At 38.6% G+C, this 21,065-nt stretch overlaps 2 protein-coding genes across 2 annotated transcripts; one reads left to right on the top strand and one right to left on the bottom strand.

Annotated features, from left to right (window-relative positions):
• Positions 1-390: 390 nt before the first annotated feature.
• On the bottom strand, positions 391-20,860 carry LOC145107727 (SUMO-activating enzyme subunit 1B-1-like). The gene is made up of 11 exons (XM_079044680.1): positions 20,638-20,860; positions 20,475-20,526; positions 19,816-20,011; positions 19,636-19,715; positions 19,432-19,548; positions 19,268-19,318; positions 18,803-18,869; positions 18,606-18,709; positions 18,403-18,507; positions 18,185-18,314; positions 391-580 (listed from the first exon to the last, which is right to left on the bottom strand). Exons 1-10 carry the CDS (start codon positions 20,718-20,720, stop codon positions 18,204-18,206), a joined length of 966 nt encoding a protein of 321 aa, XP_078900806.1. The 5' UTR covers positions 20,721-20,860; the 3' UTR covers positions 391-580; positions 18,185-18,203.
• LOC145107726 (UDP-arabinopyranose mutase 1-like) lies at positions 16,627-18,149 on the top strand. The gene is made up of 2 exons (XM_079044679.1): positions 16,627-17,053; positions 17,155-18,149. The coding sequence occupies exons 1-2, from the start codon at positions 16,730-16,732 to the stop codon at positions 17,929-17,931; spliced, it is 1,101 nt and encodes a 366-aa protein (XP_078900805.1). The 5' UTR covers positions 16,627-16,729; the 3' UTR covers positions 17,932-18,149.
• Positions 20,861-21,065: the final 205 nt, after the last annotated feature.

Below are 21,065 nucleotides of genomic sequence, written 5' to 3'. Positions count from 1 at the left end.
AAATAGAATCACATAGACTTTCAAATAACCTTCTACCCTAGACCACAATCTAGACAAGGAATAGTAATAAGGCATAATTCATCATTCTAGGGCTATGCAATCCTAAACGTATACAACTTTGAAAACATACGCATAGCAAAATCCATCCAATTGTTAATTTCCAAATACAACTATAGCATGGCTAACACATTAGGGAAACACTTACTTGAGCTCGGCCGATTAACACATTGCACTCTCATTTTTTCTTACAAAGAATCGGTTCCAAAGAGTTTTTAACTTTTGATTTCTGAAAAACAATTTTACCATTCCCTCAGTTTGAGTTCTGACACACCCGAGAGTGTGCCTGAATCCCTCAAACCAAGGCTCTGATACCAATTTGTAACAACCCAATTTTTCAAATAAAAAGTTTCATTTAAAAAGAAGTTCATGTTCCTTAATGGTAAGTTCCAACCATAAAGTGTTTCTCAAAAATCCATTACATCAATTAAATTATTCAAAAGATCAGAGTGTCCATAACAAACTGCTGGAGAGTGCGTGTTGCGCCATCATGTCGGACCTTTGCCCTTAGATCCCGAAGTACCTGAAACAACCAACAAACTATAAGCTAATGCTTAGTGAGTTTTCCCCAAAATACCCAACACATATATTCACATGAAACCATACAACAAATATGCAAACATAGATTGCCATGGACTCCCTCCATGGTCTTTACTTGGAATGTCATGGGCTCCCCCCATGGTCTAATAACCAAGTGCCATGGGCTCCCTCATGGTCTTTACCTGGAATGCCCTGGGCTCCCCCAGAGTCTAATAACCAGGTGCCATGGGCTCCCTTCATGGTCTTCAGATAAATCAATCAATACAACTAAGCATACAATGCATATCAACTACTCGCTAGACACTAGGTGTTGGGCCGGCATTGGTGCCTTCGACCCATTGGTATGATGAGAAGACTCACCTCACTACGCTGAACACGATACAGCTCGACTAGTAGCCCAAATCTCTAACTGTATAAATATACAAATTAACCTAATTAGATATTTGACACGAATTCAGCTAAGGGTTCAACATCATAAACTTTGGCCCACCATTCATGCCCTACAATGGGCCCAAAATCCAAGTCCAAACTATAATGGGCCTCATGCCCCAAAGAGGCCCAATCCAAACACCAAAAACCCATAGAGATTTCTATGGCCCAATATCATCCTACGGTCCAGGCCCAAAGGCAAAGTGAAGTCCAAATGGTCCACAAGTCCACCGAAGCCCAAATCTCACATCTAAGTGTATGCCCGACGCTCCTCAGAGTACGCTCAGCGTACTGAGCTCTTGACTGTACGCGCAGCGTACAAGTTGGTACGCCCAGCGTACAAACAGAATAAGCACGTTCTTCATTAAGTGTTTAATGCTTGAAAACCTTACGTTCCAAAATCAGATCTAGGTCGTTTGAAGAGTCCTAAGGCATAAAGTTGGCAACTTTATGCCTTTGCATGCCCCATAAGCTCCCAACAACCTTTTACAACCCATTAAGACCTTTCCAAGGGTCTTAACTCATGCATAGGGTTAAAACAACCAACAAGTCTGTATTTTTATGACATGGACGAGCTAAAGGACCTCAGATCTACCATCCATAATCCCTGGATTTTCTCAAACTCCCAAGAAATGATTCATGAACTCAAAAGGGGACTACATAGAAAACCCTAGCTCTAGAAATGACAATGATAACCAAGGAGAAAGCGTTTTACCTCCTCAATCTTCCTAAGTTACTCTAAATGCAAGATCCAGAAGCCCTTTCCTCGTTCAAGCTTGTTTCCTCTACTTCCTTTTAGCTAACACACCAAGAATATGGTATTAAAGGAACTCACAAGCTCAAGAAACACACACTAATGATTTTAGGGTTTTAGGGACGATTGAGAGTGATGGAGGCTGGCTAGGGTGATGCTCAAATGAGTTAAGGATGCTTAAATAGGTCACAAGTCCGAAACTTAGGGTTTGACCATCAGCCACGTACTCCCGACGTACCATCACGTACGCCCCGCGTACGCGATGCTCCTTCGCGATCCTTCCTCCATAGTACTCTAAGCGTACACTTAAGTACGCCCAGTGTACAAAAAGAGAACATGTATGCAAAATTTACTTCATTTAAAGGTAAAAGAATGATTACCTGATTTAGAGTGTTACATCCAGAGTAAGTTTTCACCGACTATCGAGGTGCAGTAGCTGGTGAGGGAGTTCCAGGACCTTCGCCAGACCACCGAGACTGTGGGGGAGATCACCGCCAAATTCCGAGAGAGGGATCTGTTGGTTTCGTAGTACGCTGTGGATGAGGAGATGAAGAAGACGAAGTATCATGACATGTTGAGAGATGACATCACGGAGTTTGTGAGCTTTTCAGGGTGCATGACCCTGAATGACATGATTGAGAAGGGTCGTGAGAGGGAGATTGAGCTGGAGCTTCGGACGAAAATGCAAGCCGAAGCAGGTGCAAAATGGGCCCGAGCAAGAAGCCGAAGGTTTCTGATTCGCATTCTAGGGGCCAGCAGGACCGGGGCCACTGCAGCAAGTGTGGCCAGCAGCATAGCGGGGCGTAGGGGTGAGCATTTGAACATGTGGACCGAACCGGATCGGTGAACCAGACCGAACCTTTTTTTGGACCCTAGTGCCGATTCTCATTTCTACAATTTGAGGGCGGTCCGGTCCGGTTTTTTTACCGGTCCGGTTCGGCCGGTTCCAGGTAAAAACCGGTTGGACCGACTTATTTATAAAAAAAAAAAGTTAAAATTTTAAACAAGCATATCTCATTCGTTTTAAGTCGGATTGATATGCGGTTTTCTTCAACGTGTAATTTAGAGTTTGTAGATGATTCTAGACTATAATTTTGTTGTTTTTGGTGTTATATTCAATGAGTTACAATCAATCAAAGTTGGGATATCAAAGCTGAAATATTTTAGCTCTTCAGCAATAAATTAAATTTTTGTATTCTGTAAAATTGTTTAAACAAGCATATCTCATTTGTTTTAAGTCGGATTGACATGCGGTTTTTCCAACATGTAATTTAGAGTTTGTAGATGATTTTAGACTATAATTTTGTTGTTTTTGGTGTTATATTCAATGAGTTACAATCAATTAAAGTTGGGATATCAAAGCTGAAATATTTTAGCTCTTCAGCAATAAATTAAATTTTTGTATTCTGTAAAATTGTTTAAACAAGCATATCTCATTCGTTTTAAGTCGGATTGACATGCGGTTTTTTCCAACTTGTAATTTAGAGTTTGTAGATGATCTTAGACTATAATTTTGTTGTTTTTGGTGTTATATTCAATGAGTTACAATCAATCAAAATTGGGATATCAAAGCTGAAATATTTTAGCTCTTCAGCAATAAATTAAAATTGTGTATTCTATAAAATTGTTTAAACAAGCATATCTCATTCGTTTTAAGTCGGATTGACATGTGGTTTTTTCCAACGTGTAATTTAGAGTTTGTAGATGATTTTAAACTATAATTTTGTTGTTTTTGGTGTTATATTCGATGAGCTACAATCAATCAAAGTTGGGATATCAACGCTGAAATATTTCAGCTTTTCAGCAATAAATTAAAATTTTGTATTATGTAAAATTGTTTAAACAAGCATATCTCATTCGTTTTTAGTCGGATTGACATGCGGTTTTTGCTGAACGTATAATTTAGAGTTTGTAGATAATTTTAGACTATAATTTTATTGTTTTTGATATTATATTCAATGAGTTACAATCAATCAAAGTTAGGATATCAAAGCTGAAATATTTCAACTTTTCAACAATTATTTTAGACTGTAATTCTGAAATTTTATGTATCTTTTAACAGATAAATCATATGAAAGAGATTTTAATAGACTACCGGATCCAATGGATAACGAGTTGCGAACCTATTTGAAAGAGAATATAGTGAATTATAAAAAATATTTTTCAATTCTCGGTCGGTGGAGAGTAAACGCGATTAGGTTCTCGACAGTTGCTCAGATGGCGAAAGGTGATTACTTTTTTTAGTCATACATAGTTTCTTTATAAATTAATGTCGTTACAATTTAATTATTTTGGTGTTAGATATATTGGCGATACAAATCTCAAGTGTGGCATCCGAGTTCGCGTTTAGCACATGTGGTAGAGTTGTAAGTGAGTATTAGACTAGTTGATCGACGTTCATAGTTGAAGCTTTGTTATGCACCCAAAATCGGGTGAGAAAGTCTACAAATCCAATAATTGACAACGTTGACGACATCTTGATGGATGATGATATAGCTTTGGGTAAAAAAATTGAACTCGTTCTTTTTTATATAATTATTACTTTTTATTAAATGCTAACAAAATTTTCATTTTGCGTTTATGTAGAGATTGCACAAGCTTTAAACATGTTAGATTTAGATGACAATGATATGGGGAGGAGACCAATGGAAGATTGGATTATGACGTTTGTTAGTTGGATTAATTTTAAAGTTTAAACTATGATTTTGGTGTTACGGTAATTACTTTTGTATGTTTGTGTTAAGAACTTAAGATTGTTAACTTTTGTTGGTAAACTTGATATATATGTTAGTTGGTAAACATGTTAGATTTAGATGACAATATATGTTAGTTGGTAAACATGTTAGTCCAAACGGGTCCAAGAACCGGAAAACCCGGACCTGGACCCGGACACAGACACTGACCCGGACACGACTCATCCGGACCGGTCCACGACCACAATATTCTCCGTAACTGGTCTGGTCCAAGAGTCGGTCTGGTCCAAATGCTCACCTCTAGTGGGACGTGTTGGTCAGCGGGTTCGGGTTGTTACAGGTGTGGGATGACTGATCATATGAGTAGGGATTGCCCCCGGAGCACACTGATTTGCTTCCATTGCAATCAGACCGACCATAAAAAGGCTGATTGCCCGAGATTGATAGGGGGAGTTGTGGCGGCACCTACGCCAGCCACATTGAGGATTACTGGTGGCCGTCAGGGCAAGGAGGGAACCCATGTGGTGAAGAGTAGGGCATTTCAACTGACCGCCGATGAGGCCCGTGCAGCACCAAATGTGGTTACATGTATGTATCTTGTCTGTACCTTTTATTGCTTTCTTTATTTCATGCTCATATTTATGCTTGATTTTGTATAGAGACCTTTTTGGTCAATGGTATGACTGCACATGTTTTGTTTGATTCGGGGACTACTCGATTCTTTGTATCTCTTGCACTCAGCAAGAAGTTTTGCGATGCTTCCGAGGCTTTGGATTCTCCTCTAGAGGTTGAAATTGCGGATGACCGTACTGTAAGTGCTTCGAGTGTTTTCTGTGGATGTGTCCTGAATCTGTTCAGCGAGAGGTTCCCTATTGATTTGGTGTCGATTCCCTTGAGAGGATCGAAGGTTATCATCGGTATGGAATGGCTAGGACCCAATGGGGTCATGATTGATTGCGAGCGGCAGTTGGTGAGAGTTTGAACCCCAAGTGGGCGAGAACTGGTTATCACTGGCGAGAGGGCTTCGCATGGGCCAGTTCTCTGTTCAGTTGCGAGGGCTAGGAGATATTTGCAGCAGGGTTGTTTCTGGGTATATAGCTTATGTTGCGGACATTCGGGTTGAGGAGACGACAGATTTTAGTGGGGTACCCATCGTTCGGGACTTCCCCGATATGTTTCCTGAGGATTTACCAGGGGTGCCTCCCGAGAGGCAAGTTAAGTTTCGGATTGATCTGGTACCTGGTGCGACTCCAATAGCCAAGGCACCTTATCGCCTGGCGCCATCTAAGATACAAGAGTTGTCTACGCAGCTTCAGGAGCTGTTAGACAAGGGTTTTATTCGTCCGCGCAGTTCTCCGCAGGGAGCACCGATTCTATTTCTGAAGAAGAAAGACGGTTTGCACAGAATATGCATCGATTACCGGGACTTGAATAAGCTAACAGTGAAGAACCGTTACCTACTTCTAAGGATTAACGACTTGTTTGATCAGCTTCGGGGCGCATCTTCCATTTCCAAGATTGATTTGCGATCAGGGTACCATCAGATGAGGGTCAGGGATGATGATGTTCAGAAGACGGCCTTCAGAACTCACTATGGTCATTACGAGTTCATGGTGATGTCATTTGAGCTCACCAACGCGCCAACAGCATTCATGGACCTCATGAACCGAGTTTGTAGGTCGATGTTGGATCGGTCTGTGATTGTATTCATTGATGATATTCTAGTCTACTCCAAGACCAAGGAGCAGCATGAGGATCATCTACGAGATGTGTTGGAGACCCTAAGGAGGGAAAGGCTTTACGCCAAGCTCTCCAAGTGTGAGTTCTGGTTGCGCGAGGTGTAATTTTTGCGGCACATCGTCAACCAGAAGAGGATATTGGTCGGCCGACCAAGATCGAGGCTATGATGCGGTGGGAGGTTCCGAGGACCGCATCTGAGATTCGTAGTTTCTTAGGTCTCGCATGGTATTATCGAAGATTTATCCAGGATTTCTCCAATATTGCAGTGTCATTGACTCGTTTAACAAAGAAGAACAAGACCTTTCGATGGGGGCCTGACCAGCAGTTGACTTTTGAGACCCTAAGACAGAGATTATGTGAGGCCCCGATTCTCGCGCTCCCCGAGGGCTTGGATGATTTCATGGTTTATTGTGATGCCTCTATTTCGGGTTTGGGAGCGGTTCTTATGCAGAGGGGTCACATGATTGCTTACGCCTCGAGGCAATTGAAGCATCATGAGGCAAACTACCCTACGCATGATTTAGAGTTGGGGGCCGTGATTTTTGCCCTCAAGATTTGAAGACACTATTTGTACAGGGTTCAATGCACTATCTACACTTACCACAAAAGTTTGAGGTATTTGATGGACCAGCCGAATCTAAATATGCGGCAGCGGATCTCTGCAATTAACTCCGTTAAAATACAAAAACTATTTAAAGTGGAACAAAACAATTAATACAACTAAGCATATCAACTACTCGCTAGACACTAGGTGTTGGGCCGGCATTGGTGCCTTCGACCCATTGGTATGATGAGAAGACTCACCTCACTACGTTGAACACGATACAGCTCGACTAGTAGCCCAAATCTCTAACTGTATAAATATACAAATTAACCTAATTAGATATTTGACACGAATTCAGCTAAGGGTTCAACATCATAAACTTTGGCCCACCATTCATGCCCTACAATGGGCCCAAAATCCAAGTCCAAACTATAATGGGCCTCATGCCCCAAAGAGGCCCAATCCAAACACCAAAAACCCATAGAGATTTCTATGGCCCAATATCATCCTACGGTCCAGGCCCAAAGGCAAAGTGAAGTCCAAATGGTCCACAAGTCCACCGAAGCCCAAATCTCACATCTAAGTGTATGCCCGACGCTCCTCAGAGTACGCTCAGCGTACTGAGCTCTTGACTGTACGCGCAGCGTACAAGTTGGTACGCCCAGCGTACAAACAGAAAAAGCACGTTCTTCATTAAGTGTTTAATGCTTGAAAACCTTACGTTCCAAAATCAGATCTAGGTCGTTTGAAGAGTCCTAAGGCATAAAGTTGGCAACTTTATGCCTTTGCATGCCCCATAAGCTCCCAACAACCTTTTACAACCCATTAAGACCTTTCCAAGGGTCTTAACTCATGCATAGGGTTAAAACAACCAACAAGTCTGTATTTTTATGACATGGACGAGCTAAAGGACCTCAGATCTACCATCCAAAATCCCTGGATTTTCTCAAACTCCCAAGAAATGATTCATGAACTGAAAAGGGGACTACATAGAAAACCCTAGCTCTAGAAATGACAATGATAACCAAGGAGAAAGCGTTTTACCTCCTCAATCTTCCTAAGTTACTCTAAATGCAAGATCCAGAAGCCCTTTCCTCGTTCAAGCTTGTTTCCTCTACTTCCTTTTAGCTAACACACCAAGAATATGGTATTAAAGGAACTCACAAGCTCAAGAAACACACACTAATGATTTTAGGGTTTTAGGGACGATTGAGAGTGATGGAGGCTGGCTAGGGTGATGCTCAAATGAGTTAAGGATGCTTAAATAGGTCACAAGTCCGAAACTTAGGATTTGACCATCAGCCACGTACTCCCGACGTACCATCACGTACGCCCCGCGTACGCGATGCTCCTTCGCGATCCTTCCTCCATAGTACTCTAAGCGTACACTTAAGTACGCCCAGTGTACAAAAAGAGAACATGTATGCAAAATTTACTTCATTTAAAGGTAAAAGAATGATTACCTGATTTAGAGTGTTACATCCAGAGTAAGTTTTCACCGACTATCGAGGTGCAGTAGCTGGTGAGGGAGTTCCAGGACCTTCGCCAGACCACCGAGACTGTGGGGGAGATCACCGCCAAATTCCGAGAGAGGGATCTGTTGGTTTCGTAGTACGCTGTGGATGAGGAGATGAAGAAGACGAAGTATCATGACATGTTGAGAGATGACATCACGGAGTTTGTGAGCTTTTCAGGGTGCATGACCCTGAATGACATGATTGAGAAGGGTCGTGAGAGGGAGATTGAGCTGGAGCTTCGGACGAAAATGCAAGCCGAAGCAGGTGCAAAATGGGCCCGAGCAAGAAGCTGAAGGTTTCTGATTCGCATTCTAGGGGCCAGCAGGACCGGGGCCACTGCAGCAAGTGTGGCCAGCAGCATAGCGGGGCGTAGGGGTGAGCATTTGAACATGTGGACCGAACCGGATCGGTGAACCAGACCGAACCTTTTTTTGGACCCTAGTGCCGATTCTCATTTCTACAATTTGAGGGCGGTCCGGTCCGGTTTTTTTACCGGTCCGGTTCGGCCGGTTCCAGGTAAAAACCGGTTGGACCGACTTATTTATAAAAAAAAAGTTAAAATGTTAAACAAGCATATCTCATTCGTTTTAAGTCGGATTGATATGCGGTTTTCTTCAACGTGTAATTTAGAGTTTGTAGATGATTCTAGACTATAATTTTGTTGTTTTTGGTGTTATATTCAATGAGTTACAATCAATCAAAGTTGGGATATCAAAGCTGAAATATTTTAGCTCTTCAGCAATAAATTAAATTTTTGTATTCTGTAAAATTGTTTAAACAAGCATATCTCATTTGTTTTAAGTCGGATTGACATGCGGTTTTTCCAACATGTAATTTAGAGTTTGTAGATGATTTTAGACTATAATTTTGTTGTTTTTGGTGTTATATTCAATGAGTTACAATCAATTAAAGTTGGGATATCAAAGCTGAAATATTTTAGCTCTTCAGCAATAAATTAAATTTTTGTATTCTGTAAAATTGTTTAAACAAGCATATCTCATTCGTTTTAAGTCGGATTGACATGCGGTTTTTTCCAACTTGTAATTTAGAGTTTGTAGATGATCTTAGACTATAATTTTGTTGTTTTTGGTGTTATATTCAATGAGTTACAATCAATCAAAATTGGGATATCAAAGCTGAAATATTTTAGCTCTTCAGCAATAAATTAAAATTGTGTATTCTATAAAATTGTTTAAACAAGCATATCTCATTCGTTTTAAGTCGGATTGACATGTGGTTTTTTCCAACGTGTAATTTAGAGTTTGTAGATGATTTTAGACTATAATTTTGTTGTTTTTGGTGTTATATTCGATGAGCTACAATCAATCAAAGTTGGGATATCAACGCTGAAATATTTCAGCTTTTCAGCAATAAATTAAAATTTTGTATTATGTAAAATTGTTTAAACAAGCATATCTCATTCGTTTTTAGTCGGATTGACATGCGGTTTTTCCTGAACGTATAATTTAGAGTTTGTAGATAATTTTAGACTATAATTTTATTGTTTTTGATATTATATTCAATGAGTTACAATCAATCAAAGTTAGGATATCAAAGCTGAAATATTTCAACTTTTCAACAATTATTTTAGACTGTAATTCTGAAATTTTATGTATCTTTTAACAGATAAATCATATGAAAGGGATTTTGATAGACTACCGGATCCAATGGATAACGAGTTGCGAACCTATTTGAAAGAGAATATAGTGAATTATAAAAAATATTTTTCAATTCTCGGTCGGTGGAGAGTAAACGCGATTAGGTTCTCGACAGTTGCTCAGATGGCGAAAGGTGATTACTTTTTTTAGTCATACATAGTTTCTTTATAAATTAATGTCGTTACAATTTAATTATTTTGGTGTTAGATATATTGGCGATACAAATCTCAAGTGTGGCATCCGAGTTCGCGTTTAGCACATGTGGTAGAGTTGTAAGTGAGTATTAGACTAGTTGATCGACGTTCATAGTTGAAGCTTTGTTATGCACCCAAAATTGGGTGAGAAAGTCTACAAATCCAATAATTGACAACGTTGACGACATCTTGATGGATGATGATATAGCTTTGGGTAAAAAAATTGAACTCGTTCTTTTTTATATAATTATTACTTTTTATTAAATGCTAACAAAATTTTCATTTTGCGTTTATGTAGAGATTGCACAAGCTTTAAACATGTTAGATTTAGATGACAATGATATGGGGAGGAGACCAATGGAAGATTGGATTATGACGTTTGTTAGTTGGATTAATTTTAAAGTTTAAACTATGATTTTGGTGTTACGGTAATTACTTTTGTATGTTTGTGTTAAGAACTTAAGATTGTTAACTTTTGTTGGTAAACTTGATATATATGTTAGTTGGTAAACATGTTAGATTTAGATGACAATATATGTTAGTTGGTAAACATGTTAGTCCAAACGGGTCCAAGAACCGGAAAACCCGGACCTGGACCCGGACACAGACACTGACCCGGACACGACTCATCCGGACCGGTCCACGACCACAATATTCTCCGTAACTGGTCTGGTCCAAGAGTCGGTCTGGTCCAAATGCTCACCTCTAGTGGGACGTGTTGGTCAGCGGGTTCGGGTTGTTACAGGTGTGGGATGACTGATCATATGAGTAGGGATTGCCCCCGGAGCACACTGATTTGCTTCCATTGCAATCAGACCGACCATAAAAAGGCTGATTGCCCGAGATTGATAGGGGGAGTTGTGGCGGCACCTACGCCAGCCACATTGAGGATTACTGGTGGCCGTCAGGGCAAGGAGGGAACCCATGTGGTGAAGAGTAGGGCATTTCAACTGACCGCCGATGAGGCCCGTGCAGCACCAAATGTGGTTACATGTATGTATCTTGTCTGTACCTTTTATTGCTTTCTTTATTTCATGCTCATATTTATGCTTGATTTTGTATAGAGACCTTTTTGGTCAATGGTATGACTGCACATGTTTTGTTTGATTCGGGGACTACTCGATTCTTTGTATCTCTTGCACTCAGCAAGAAGTTTTGCGATGCTTCCGAGGCTTTGGATTCTCCTCTAGAGGTTGAAATTGCGGATGACCGTACTGTAAGTGCTTCGAGTGTTTTCTGTGGATGTGTCCTGAATCTGTTCAGCGAGAGGTTCCCTATTGATTTGGTGTCGATTCCCTTGAGAGGATCGAAGGTTATCATCGGTATGGAATGGCTAGGACCCAATGGGGTCATGATTGATTGCGAGCGGCAGTTGGTGAGAGTTTGAACCCCAAGTGGGCGAGAACTGGTTATCACTGGCGAGAGGGCTTCGCATGGGCCAGTTCTCTGTTCAGTTGCGAGGGCTAGGAGATATTTGCAGCAGGGTTGTTTCTGGGTATATAGCTTATGTTGCGGACATTCGGGTTGAGGAGACGACAGATTTTAGTGGGGTACCCATCGTTCGGGACTTCCCCGATATGTTTCCTGAGGATTTACCAGGGGTGCCTCCCGAGAGGCAAGTTAAGTTTCGGATTGATCTGGTACCTGGTGCGACTCCAATAGCCAAGGCACCTTATCGCCTGGCGCCATCTAAGATACAAGAGTTGTCTACGCAGCTTCAGGAGCTGTTAGACAAGGGTTTTATTCGTCCGCGCAGTTCTCCGCAGGGAGCACCGATTCTATTTCTGAAGAAGAAAGACGGTTTGCACAGAATATGCATCGATTACCGGGACTTGAATAAGCTAACAGTGAAGAACCGTTACCTACTTCTAAGGATTAACGACTTGTTTGATCAGCTTCGGGGCGCATCTTCCATTTCCAAGATTGATTTGCGATCAGGGTACCATCAGATGAGGGTCAGGGATGATGATGTTCAGAAGACGGCCTTCAGAACTCACTATGGTCATTACGAGTTCATGGTGATGTCATTTGAGCTCACCAACGCGCCAACAGCATTCATGGACCTCATGAACCGAGTTTGTAGGTCGATGTTGGATCGGTCTGTGATTGTATTCATTGATGATATTCTAGTCTACTCCAAGACCAAGGAGCAGCATGAGGATCATCTACGAGATGTGTTGGAGACCCTAAGGAGGGAAAGGCTTTACGCCAAGCTCTCCAAGTGTGAGTTCTGGTTGCGCGAGGTGTAATTTTTGCGGCACATCGTCAACCAGAAGAGGATATTGGTCGGCCGACCAAGATCGAGGCTATGATGTGGTGGGAGGTTCCGAGGACCGCATCTGAGATTCGTAGTTTCTTAGGTCTCGCATGGTATTATCGAAGATTTATCCAGGATTTCTCCAATATTGCAGTGTCATTGACTCGTTTAACAAAGAAGAACAAGACCTTTCGATGGGGGCCTGACCAGCAGTTGACTTTTGAGACCCTAAGACAGAGATTATGTGAGGCCCCGATTCTCGCGCTCCCCGAGGGCTTGGATGATTTCATGGTTTATTGTGATGCCTCTATTTCGGGTTTGGGAGCGGTTCTTATGCAGAGGGGTCACATGATTGCTTACGCCTCGAGGCAATTGAAGCATCATGAGGCAAACTACCCTACGCATGATTTAGAGTTGGGGGCCGTGATTTTTGCCCTCAAGATTTGAAGACACTATTTGTACAGGGTTCAATGCACTATCTACACTTACCACAAAAGTTTGAGGTATTTGATGGACCAGCCGAATCTAAATATGCGGCAGCGGATCTCTGCAATTAACTCCGTTAAAATACAAAAACTATTTAAAGTGGAACAAAACAATTAATATTTCGAAAGTTTTGTCATGTTATCAAGAGATTATACTTTGAGAATTTACGATTATTCTTAAGTTTGATTTATTAAAAAAATCTTTGAGTTTGCCGACACATTTTTATGTCTTGTTGATGCTTATGTTTGTATTATAATTTATCTATTTTTATGTGTTGTTGTACACTTTGTTTTACTTTCGTCTTGTTTGTCTCATTTACATGTTATCGTTTAAACATATGGGAGATTATCTATATAACACACTCATTCTAAGCTGTGAAGGCATGATTGTCTCCACCTACCTTGACAATGAGCAGGTAAGATTGAGAAAGATATTTTGAGTATTGAGATAATGAACAATCAATGACTGATTGAGAAAGATATCTTGAGTATTGAGATAATGAACAATCAATGACTGGTGATTGAGAAAGATATCAAATCATCATAGGCATTTAAGAAAAATCAGATTAGTAGTTAAGTTTAATCGAGAAAGTGAGAAAGAATTTAGATTAGTAGAGATGTTTAATCGATAAATCATAAATCTTGAGTATTGAGATAATGAACAATCAATGATTGGTGATTGGATTTGGGCCATTTAACAGGTCAAGGCTAAAAAGAATTTGGCTTTCAACTCCTAACCCAATATAACATCTCTAAGGGAGGAGGGAGTCGTTCCCTCCCAACCCACCGAAGCCACTGCCACATCACTTTTTCTCTTTTATTTTTCTTCATCTTTCCGAACCCACAACACACGGAAATCCTATCTTTTTTAACCCACTCAACCCACTCAATTAAAAAAAATACAAAACTAGATTGACTCTTGTAAACATTTGCAACAAAGGATTTGAATGAAAAAGAGTTACCCTCTGGATTCATGGCATTATCAGCAATAGAGGCGTTGACATGGCTTGTTGAAGGTTGAGAAGTATTATTGTTGAGCAATTGAAGTAACTGTTGATATTGCTCTGAAGTAAATGGAAAAGAAGTAGCATTATGAACACTGGACTTGGATTCTTCTTTCTTTGCTTTAGTAAACTTGAAGTTGGAAGGAAAACCAACTAATCGGTAACATTGACTCTTGCTATGACCAGTCTTTTTAAAATGAGTGCATGTTAGAGTTTTCTTGACTGAATTTGGGGATGAATCAGAATACACATGCATAGCAATAGCCTTAGTATTGACAAAAGATGAAGCAGTAATATTGCGTTGACGTTCTTCTTGAATGATCAAGGAATATGCAGTAGAAAGAGATGACAAAGGCTGCATCATCAGGATTTGTCCTCGAATGATCTTGTATGATTCATTAAGTCCCATGAGAAGCTTAATTAGGCGTTGATCTTCAAGGAATTTCTGTATTTTAGCAGCAGAGCCACAAGTACAAGAAGGAATGTCTTGAACGACACGTAATTCATCCCAGATCTTAGTCAATTTCGTGAAATAAGTGGAAAAGTCATCCGAATTTTGAGCAACAAAATAAAGTTGTTGTTGAATTTTATAGATCAATGCGTTATTAGACTGATCATACCTCTGTTTTAATTCTTGCCAAATCTCGTGTGCAGTTGGTAAGAAAAGAACGCTTTCAGCGATGTTCTTATGTAAGGAATTGAGAATACAGCTAATTACCATTGAATTGACACGATGTCATCCAAAATAAGTTGGAGAATTGACAGGTGGTGCAGTAATCGTGCCATCGACAAATGACAATTTGTTCTTAGCTGAAAGAGAGATAATCATCGATCTCTTCCAGGCAGAAAAACCGACGCCATTAAAGACAGTAGTAACAAGAACTTGACTCGGATTATTAGAAGATATAAGATAATAAGGACTTGTGATGTCAATATTCGACGATTGAGAAGGAATCGATGATGATGAAGTCATTGAAACAAAGGAAATTGAAACAATTTGGATGAAGAACAATGAAATCAGCGGAAGAAAAAAGAAGGATCAGACTGATACCATGTTAGATTGAGAGAGGATTGAGAGAAATCAATATTTTTCTCATTTCTGAATTCGTTCATACATCTGAATCAGTACAATACTTATTACATAACTAGTAATCATCTAACTAACTACTTTCATAACAACCAAATGATCAAAATTACATATATGCCCTTGCTACAGTAAAAAGGACGATTCTACCCTTACAGTTAAAACTGTTGAAACTAACAAGAAATTAGATTACTAGAGACGTTTAATCGATAAATCAAAAATCTTGAGTATTGAGATAATGAACAATCGATGACTGTTAAAGATTGATGATTTGATTCTGAGAAATCTTAACGGACGCTTCAAACTCTCAACTCTCAACTCTCAACTCTCAAGTAGCCGCTTCCTCTTTTGGTGCTAGGTGATTGGATTTGCGCCATTTTAACAGGTCAAGGCTAAAATAAAATTTGGCTTTCAACTCCTGACCCAATTTAACATCTCTAAAATATGGGCCCTTAAACAGAAACAAACCACTGATAATGTTTTTAATAGACAAATATCACTCGTATTTGTTGCACAAACCCAAATTTGGCAACTTTTCGTCATTATTGTCTATTGGGCCTCAAATGCAAGAAAAGCGTGGGCTTAAACAATACAGCTAATACCTACTATTGTACTAAAGCAATTTTGATTTGTTACTAAATATAAATGTGGGTTTTTTTACATAATGTGAACTAAAATAATTAAAATCAATCTAGATAATATATTGTTATAAGTACTGTAAAGATAAAAAAGGATTTTAAATGTTTGTATTTTTTAAACAAACTCAAACATTTGTTATACACGATTTCCAAGGACAATAAATTTTGGTTCCATTTTTCTCTAGTACGACTACCGACACATCCCATTAAAATCTTAACACTGTAGCATGTCCCCTTTTATTTGAAAAAAAAAATGTCACGAATAAACATATATTACTCAAGAAAAGTATTTTAGAACAAACAATTAATTATTTTAGGAAATTAGTTATCATTACTGTTATGTAACATTACATGCGTATTTCACCTCCAAATACTTATGTGACTCGAGCATTTCGAGGTAAAAATCCAATCACGAGAGTGCTAAGGTTAAGAATTTAATGGCACGAAATCTTCTCTACATACTCAAAACTATTATTTACACTTATTCTTTTTATTTTATTCTTACTTTTCTAACCTGAATTCACGTAACAAAAGTCGGCCTAACTTAACGTTGCATAACGAGATTCAGTGTTACAGAGACGCACCTTTATATTTATTTCTCACATGTCCCATGTTATAAATTTTGTACTAACCAAAGCAAAGTAAAATTAATCTATTTATTTCGTGACCCTTACGCCATTTACTTCTCGAAATTCACACCCATTTATGTCACTCATAACTCAAAACTACTTACTTATCATATAATTATTTCCTATTTTATGATATACATTTAACAAATTATCATGGAATCTAAATTTGAATATGCTTAACAAACACATTCATCTCATTCTCAACTGCTCTTTTATCTCTCTATATATATTTATTTGACAGCTGGTTTAATTATTATTATTATTATCATGAGTAAAATATTTATAAAAAGAATAAAAGAAGAGAGATAAACACCTTTCACCCTTCTTCTTAACGTGGCTAACCCCCCTCCCCCATGTGACACCACTCACACTCACCCCTTCCTTTCTTCTTTCTCCTTTTATAAATAATCTCCTCTGACTTCCACCAAAACCCCACAACTCCCTCCACGTCTTTCCCTCTATCTTTCTCTTTCTCTCTCAGTGTTTGATTCCGGGAAGTCTTCGCGATGTCTGTGCCGGCGACCACCGTGGTACCACCGTTGACTGATGAACTCGACATCGTCATTCCGACGATCAGGAACCTCGACTTTCTGGAACAGTGGAGATCCTTCTTCCAGCCTTACCATTTGATCATCGTTCAAGACGGAGATCCGACCAAAAAAATCCACGTTCCAGAAGGCTTCGATTACGAGCTCTACAACCGAAACGACATCAATCGGATCTTAGGTCCGAAAGCCAGTTGCATTTCCTTCAAGGATTCCGCTTGTCGCTGCTTCGGATTTCTCGTCTCCAAGAAGAAATACATCTTCACCATTGACGACGACTGCTTCGTAAGATCCAACTCTCAACTCTGTTAACTCTCAACTCTCAATCTAACACTAATTCAATTCTGTATAATAATACTCTGACACGTGTGTGTTGATTGATGAAGGTTGCGAAGGATCCATCGGGGCAAGAGATCAACGCATTAGCACAGCACATTCACAACCTGTTATCGCCATCAACGCCGTTCTTCTTCAACACATTGTACGATCCATACAGAGAAGGTGCAGATTTCGTGAGGGGATACCCGTTCAGTTTACGTGAAGGCGTAACCACCGCGATCTCCCATGGACTCTGGCTCAACATCCCCGACTACGACGCGCCAACTCAGCTCGTGAAGCCACGCGAGCGTAACACCAGGTACGTCGACGCTGTGTTAACCATCCCTAAAGGAACTCTGTTCCCGATGTGCGGAATGAACCTAGGGTTCCACCGTGATCTCATCGGACCGGCGATGTACTTCGGACTCATGGGCGATGGTCAGCCGATTGGGAGGTACGACGATATGTGGGCGGGGTGGTGTGCGAAGGTGATTTGTGATCATTTAGGGCTCGGAGTGAAAACTGGATTACCTTATATCTGGCATAGTAAAGCGAGTAATCCTTTTGTTAACTTGAAGAAGGAATACAAGGGGATTTATTGGCAAGAAGAGATTATTCCGTTTTTTCAATCTGTTGTTTTGCCTAAAGAGTGTACAACTCCACAGAAATGTTATTTGGAGCTTTCGAAGCTTGTGAAGGAGAAGCTTTCACCTGTTGATCCTTACTTTGAGAAGCTTGCAGGCGAAATGGTGACATGGATTGAAGCTTGGAATGAGCTTAATCCATCCACTGATGCAACAGCAACAGCAACAACAACAACAGATGCAGTTCCTAAAAAGAAGTAATCTTTTGGTTGCTAATGAATCATCGATCTATTTTTAGTTATTATTATTATTATTGTTGGAATAATGTTTCTTTAGAAACTGTTTGGATGACGGGATTTGTTGAACTATTGAGGTCTAATTTATACTTTTTTTTTTTTTTGTAATTTTCGATGTTATAAAGCAATCTATTTGGAGTACTTTAATGAGATATAAATACAAGAGTCTTTTCCTAGATTAAATGCAGGCATTCAATTCGTTAATAATCAGAATCTACCTGACAAGAAAGTAAAAGTTCAAGGGGTAGAAGTAGAAATATCTTCTATGACGCCTTTTCCGTCAACAGCGTCAAAAAAGAAGAAATTCTTTAAAGGGTCGCCTTTTCCTGATATTGCTTTGATTACTTCCTGTTGATTTAAATTAAAATAAGTAAAAAAATAGTAAAAAGTTAAATTAAATTAAATTATAATTAGATTTGGATTAAATTAATTTTACCTGACCAAGGATTCCCCCAAGTACAGCAGAAACAGGAGGGAATTCTTTAGTTGACACGACCAATCTTTCTAGAAGAGAATCTGGAATCTGGGATTCATTTAGCGACTGTAATAAAATTAAAAAAGTTACTATATAATTTTGATTGATTTTATTTAAATAAATAAAATAAATAATTAGATTGGCTTATATATCTATATCTATACATGTGCAAGGCAAAGTTCATTTCTGAGTTTTAACACGTTTGCCATGTCAGCAATTGAAGTTTCTCCAGGTTTGCGCTTTTCCACATCTTCAAACCTTTCTACCACTGTAAAAAAATTAAAAAAAAAAAAAAGTTAAATTTAATTAAGAAATTGATTAATAAATAAATTAGAGTATTAAGATTGTGTTAAAGGTGTACCTCTCATAGCGAAGTAAAGCTTTGACATACGCTTAGGAAGAGATCTCCATGGTATTGCAATGGCTTCCTATAAAATAAATAATTTTATTTTATATATTTGACAAAGTAAAAGTTGATTTGAGGATTCAAGTAATAATGTGAAACGCAAATACAGAAAATAAAACAAGCTTTGTTGGGTATAAAAGCAAAAGGGCATGTTTGTCTATAAGTGGATAGTAGGTACTTAAATGATACAAAAAATAAAACAATATTTTCTTTAAGTAGTTTAATATTTCTTTATTTTTTTGTTTGGATTGTTGACAATTGCCAAATCTTGTTAAGCAAATATGTGTCACATGTGAGAAGTTTCATTCTGTTTGGGTGGAATGAATGACTTAGCTTAAAGTTAAAAGGTTGGGTTAAAAATTAAATCATTAAATATAATTCTAACAAAATTATATTTTAAAACATGATTAAGTCATATACCTCAAATGATGGATACTGCAACTGGCATTCAACTGTCTCGTCAATCTTTTTCTACAAAAGAAAAAATCAAAATATTAATCATACAAGAGTGAAGAGACTTTGTGTTTTAATTACCATTTGAGTTTTTATTAAGTAATAAGAAGTTAAAGGATCAAAATTATCACCTTGGCATAACAATACTTCTGCAAATCAACAAATATTTCACCACAAGAATCTCTACAATCCACACTGTAAAACGCAACTCGTTTTGACAACTTCCTGCATTTTTCATTCACTGATTTCTGTAGTATCAAGGAATAAGAAAAATATTAGTTTATATGGATTCAAATAAGATAGAATTAAATCAATTGATATGAAAGAGAATATACTTTGGATGCAAGTGAGCAGCAATTGATAACCACAACATCAAACTTTTCAAAGAAATCTACATCAAAGCTTGACAAATCACCTGTAGAAAAAGAAACATTATGAGGTCTTAGTAAGAACGAAGTTAAACAGATTATAAGATTCAGATTAAAGGATTGGATCATCTTCTCTAAAAGGGATACCTTTTTCTACAGAAACATGAACCATAGGATTGAAATCTTTCAGTGAGTCACAGCAAAGCTCTGCAAGAGAACCTCCACCACCCATGTTTTCATCAAAGGGAATTAAAAAGTTAGCAGCTAGTGCTTCTGCTGTGACTGGATTATCATCATTCAATGTCAAACTTCCTACACCAGCCAGAACAATGTTCTTGCAGAACTGCATTCATAAACACAGATGAATTGAAAACCATGTGGTATACTGTATTAACATTTAGATAACAACAGACTATAATGGAACTATGGAAGTCATCACTTGATTCAAATTCACCAGTTCAAAAGTAGGTAACTCTATCTATAATCAATGGTGAAGTTGAGTATATGAGATTTGAAACAGAACACGATTTGAAGAAGATTTTTCTGTGTTATGATTACAATATCATTTCTCATCTAAGTTTCTAACAGCTTCCAATGGTTGATCTAATGTTAGATTATGAAAGTAGAGTCTCGGAGAAAGAGTTTGATGATATATCAGAGTATTAGGCTTCAATGCAGTTATTAACAAACGCAAAAATGGTGTTTAATTAATTACGAAATCCCTAATTATCCAGATATTGATAAGTAATCGACTAGTTATATGCAAACAAGAGTGTAGAAAAGTAAGGAGTTGGAGAAAGCTTAACCTCTACGGCGGTCCCTTTGAGTCCACTGACAAATATATGAGATTTGCTGAGCCTGAAACGAACCAACAAATTACAGTTCAAAAGTTGTATGAAAAATAGTCATATTATGGAATTAAAGATAGGAAAAATACAAAGGAAAGATGAATAATGATCAAGTGCGTACCTTCTTTGCGCATCAACGCCCCAAACCCTAATTTGGCGATCATACAAAGCGGTTTCCTGCTCAGTCAACTCCTCGCCGTTCATCTCGAAATTCGATCACACAAACACTGTAAAATTCGATCAAGGAGAGACAGGTAAGACTCTGAAGCGAAGGAAGCAAGCGTCAAGCTTGGTGGACAGTATCTATGGCGGAAATTTGCGACTTAGAAACCAGAAATCGGAAAATTGACAAGTTTTAATTTTCAAATCCTTAGAACTTTTGGGCTTTAGATTAGAAAAGAGCTATTAAAGCCCAATAATAAACATAGGCCCAGGCGCCCAGCGTATTTTTATGTTTTCTTTTTATATATATAGTAAATTACATAAATGGTCTGTTTGGAAAAAGTTATGTATTTGGTTCTTAATTTTTTTTTTTTTTAGTTTGAACCG

The sequence above is a fragment of the Lactuca virosa genome, chromosome 4 (genome assembly GCF_052849685.1).
Source record: "Lactuca virosa cultivar CGN04683 chromosome 4, Lactuca_virosa_CGN04683_v6, whole genome shotgun sequence".
Taxonomy (NCBI): domain Eukaryota; kingdom Viridiplantae; phylum Streptophyta; class Magnoliopsida; order Asterales; family Asteraceae; genus Lactuca; species Lactuca virosa.
The sequence above is the reverse complement of the archived record's forward strand: the minus strand, read 5'-3'. Positions and strand labels throughout refer to the sequence as shown.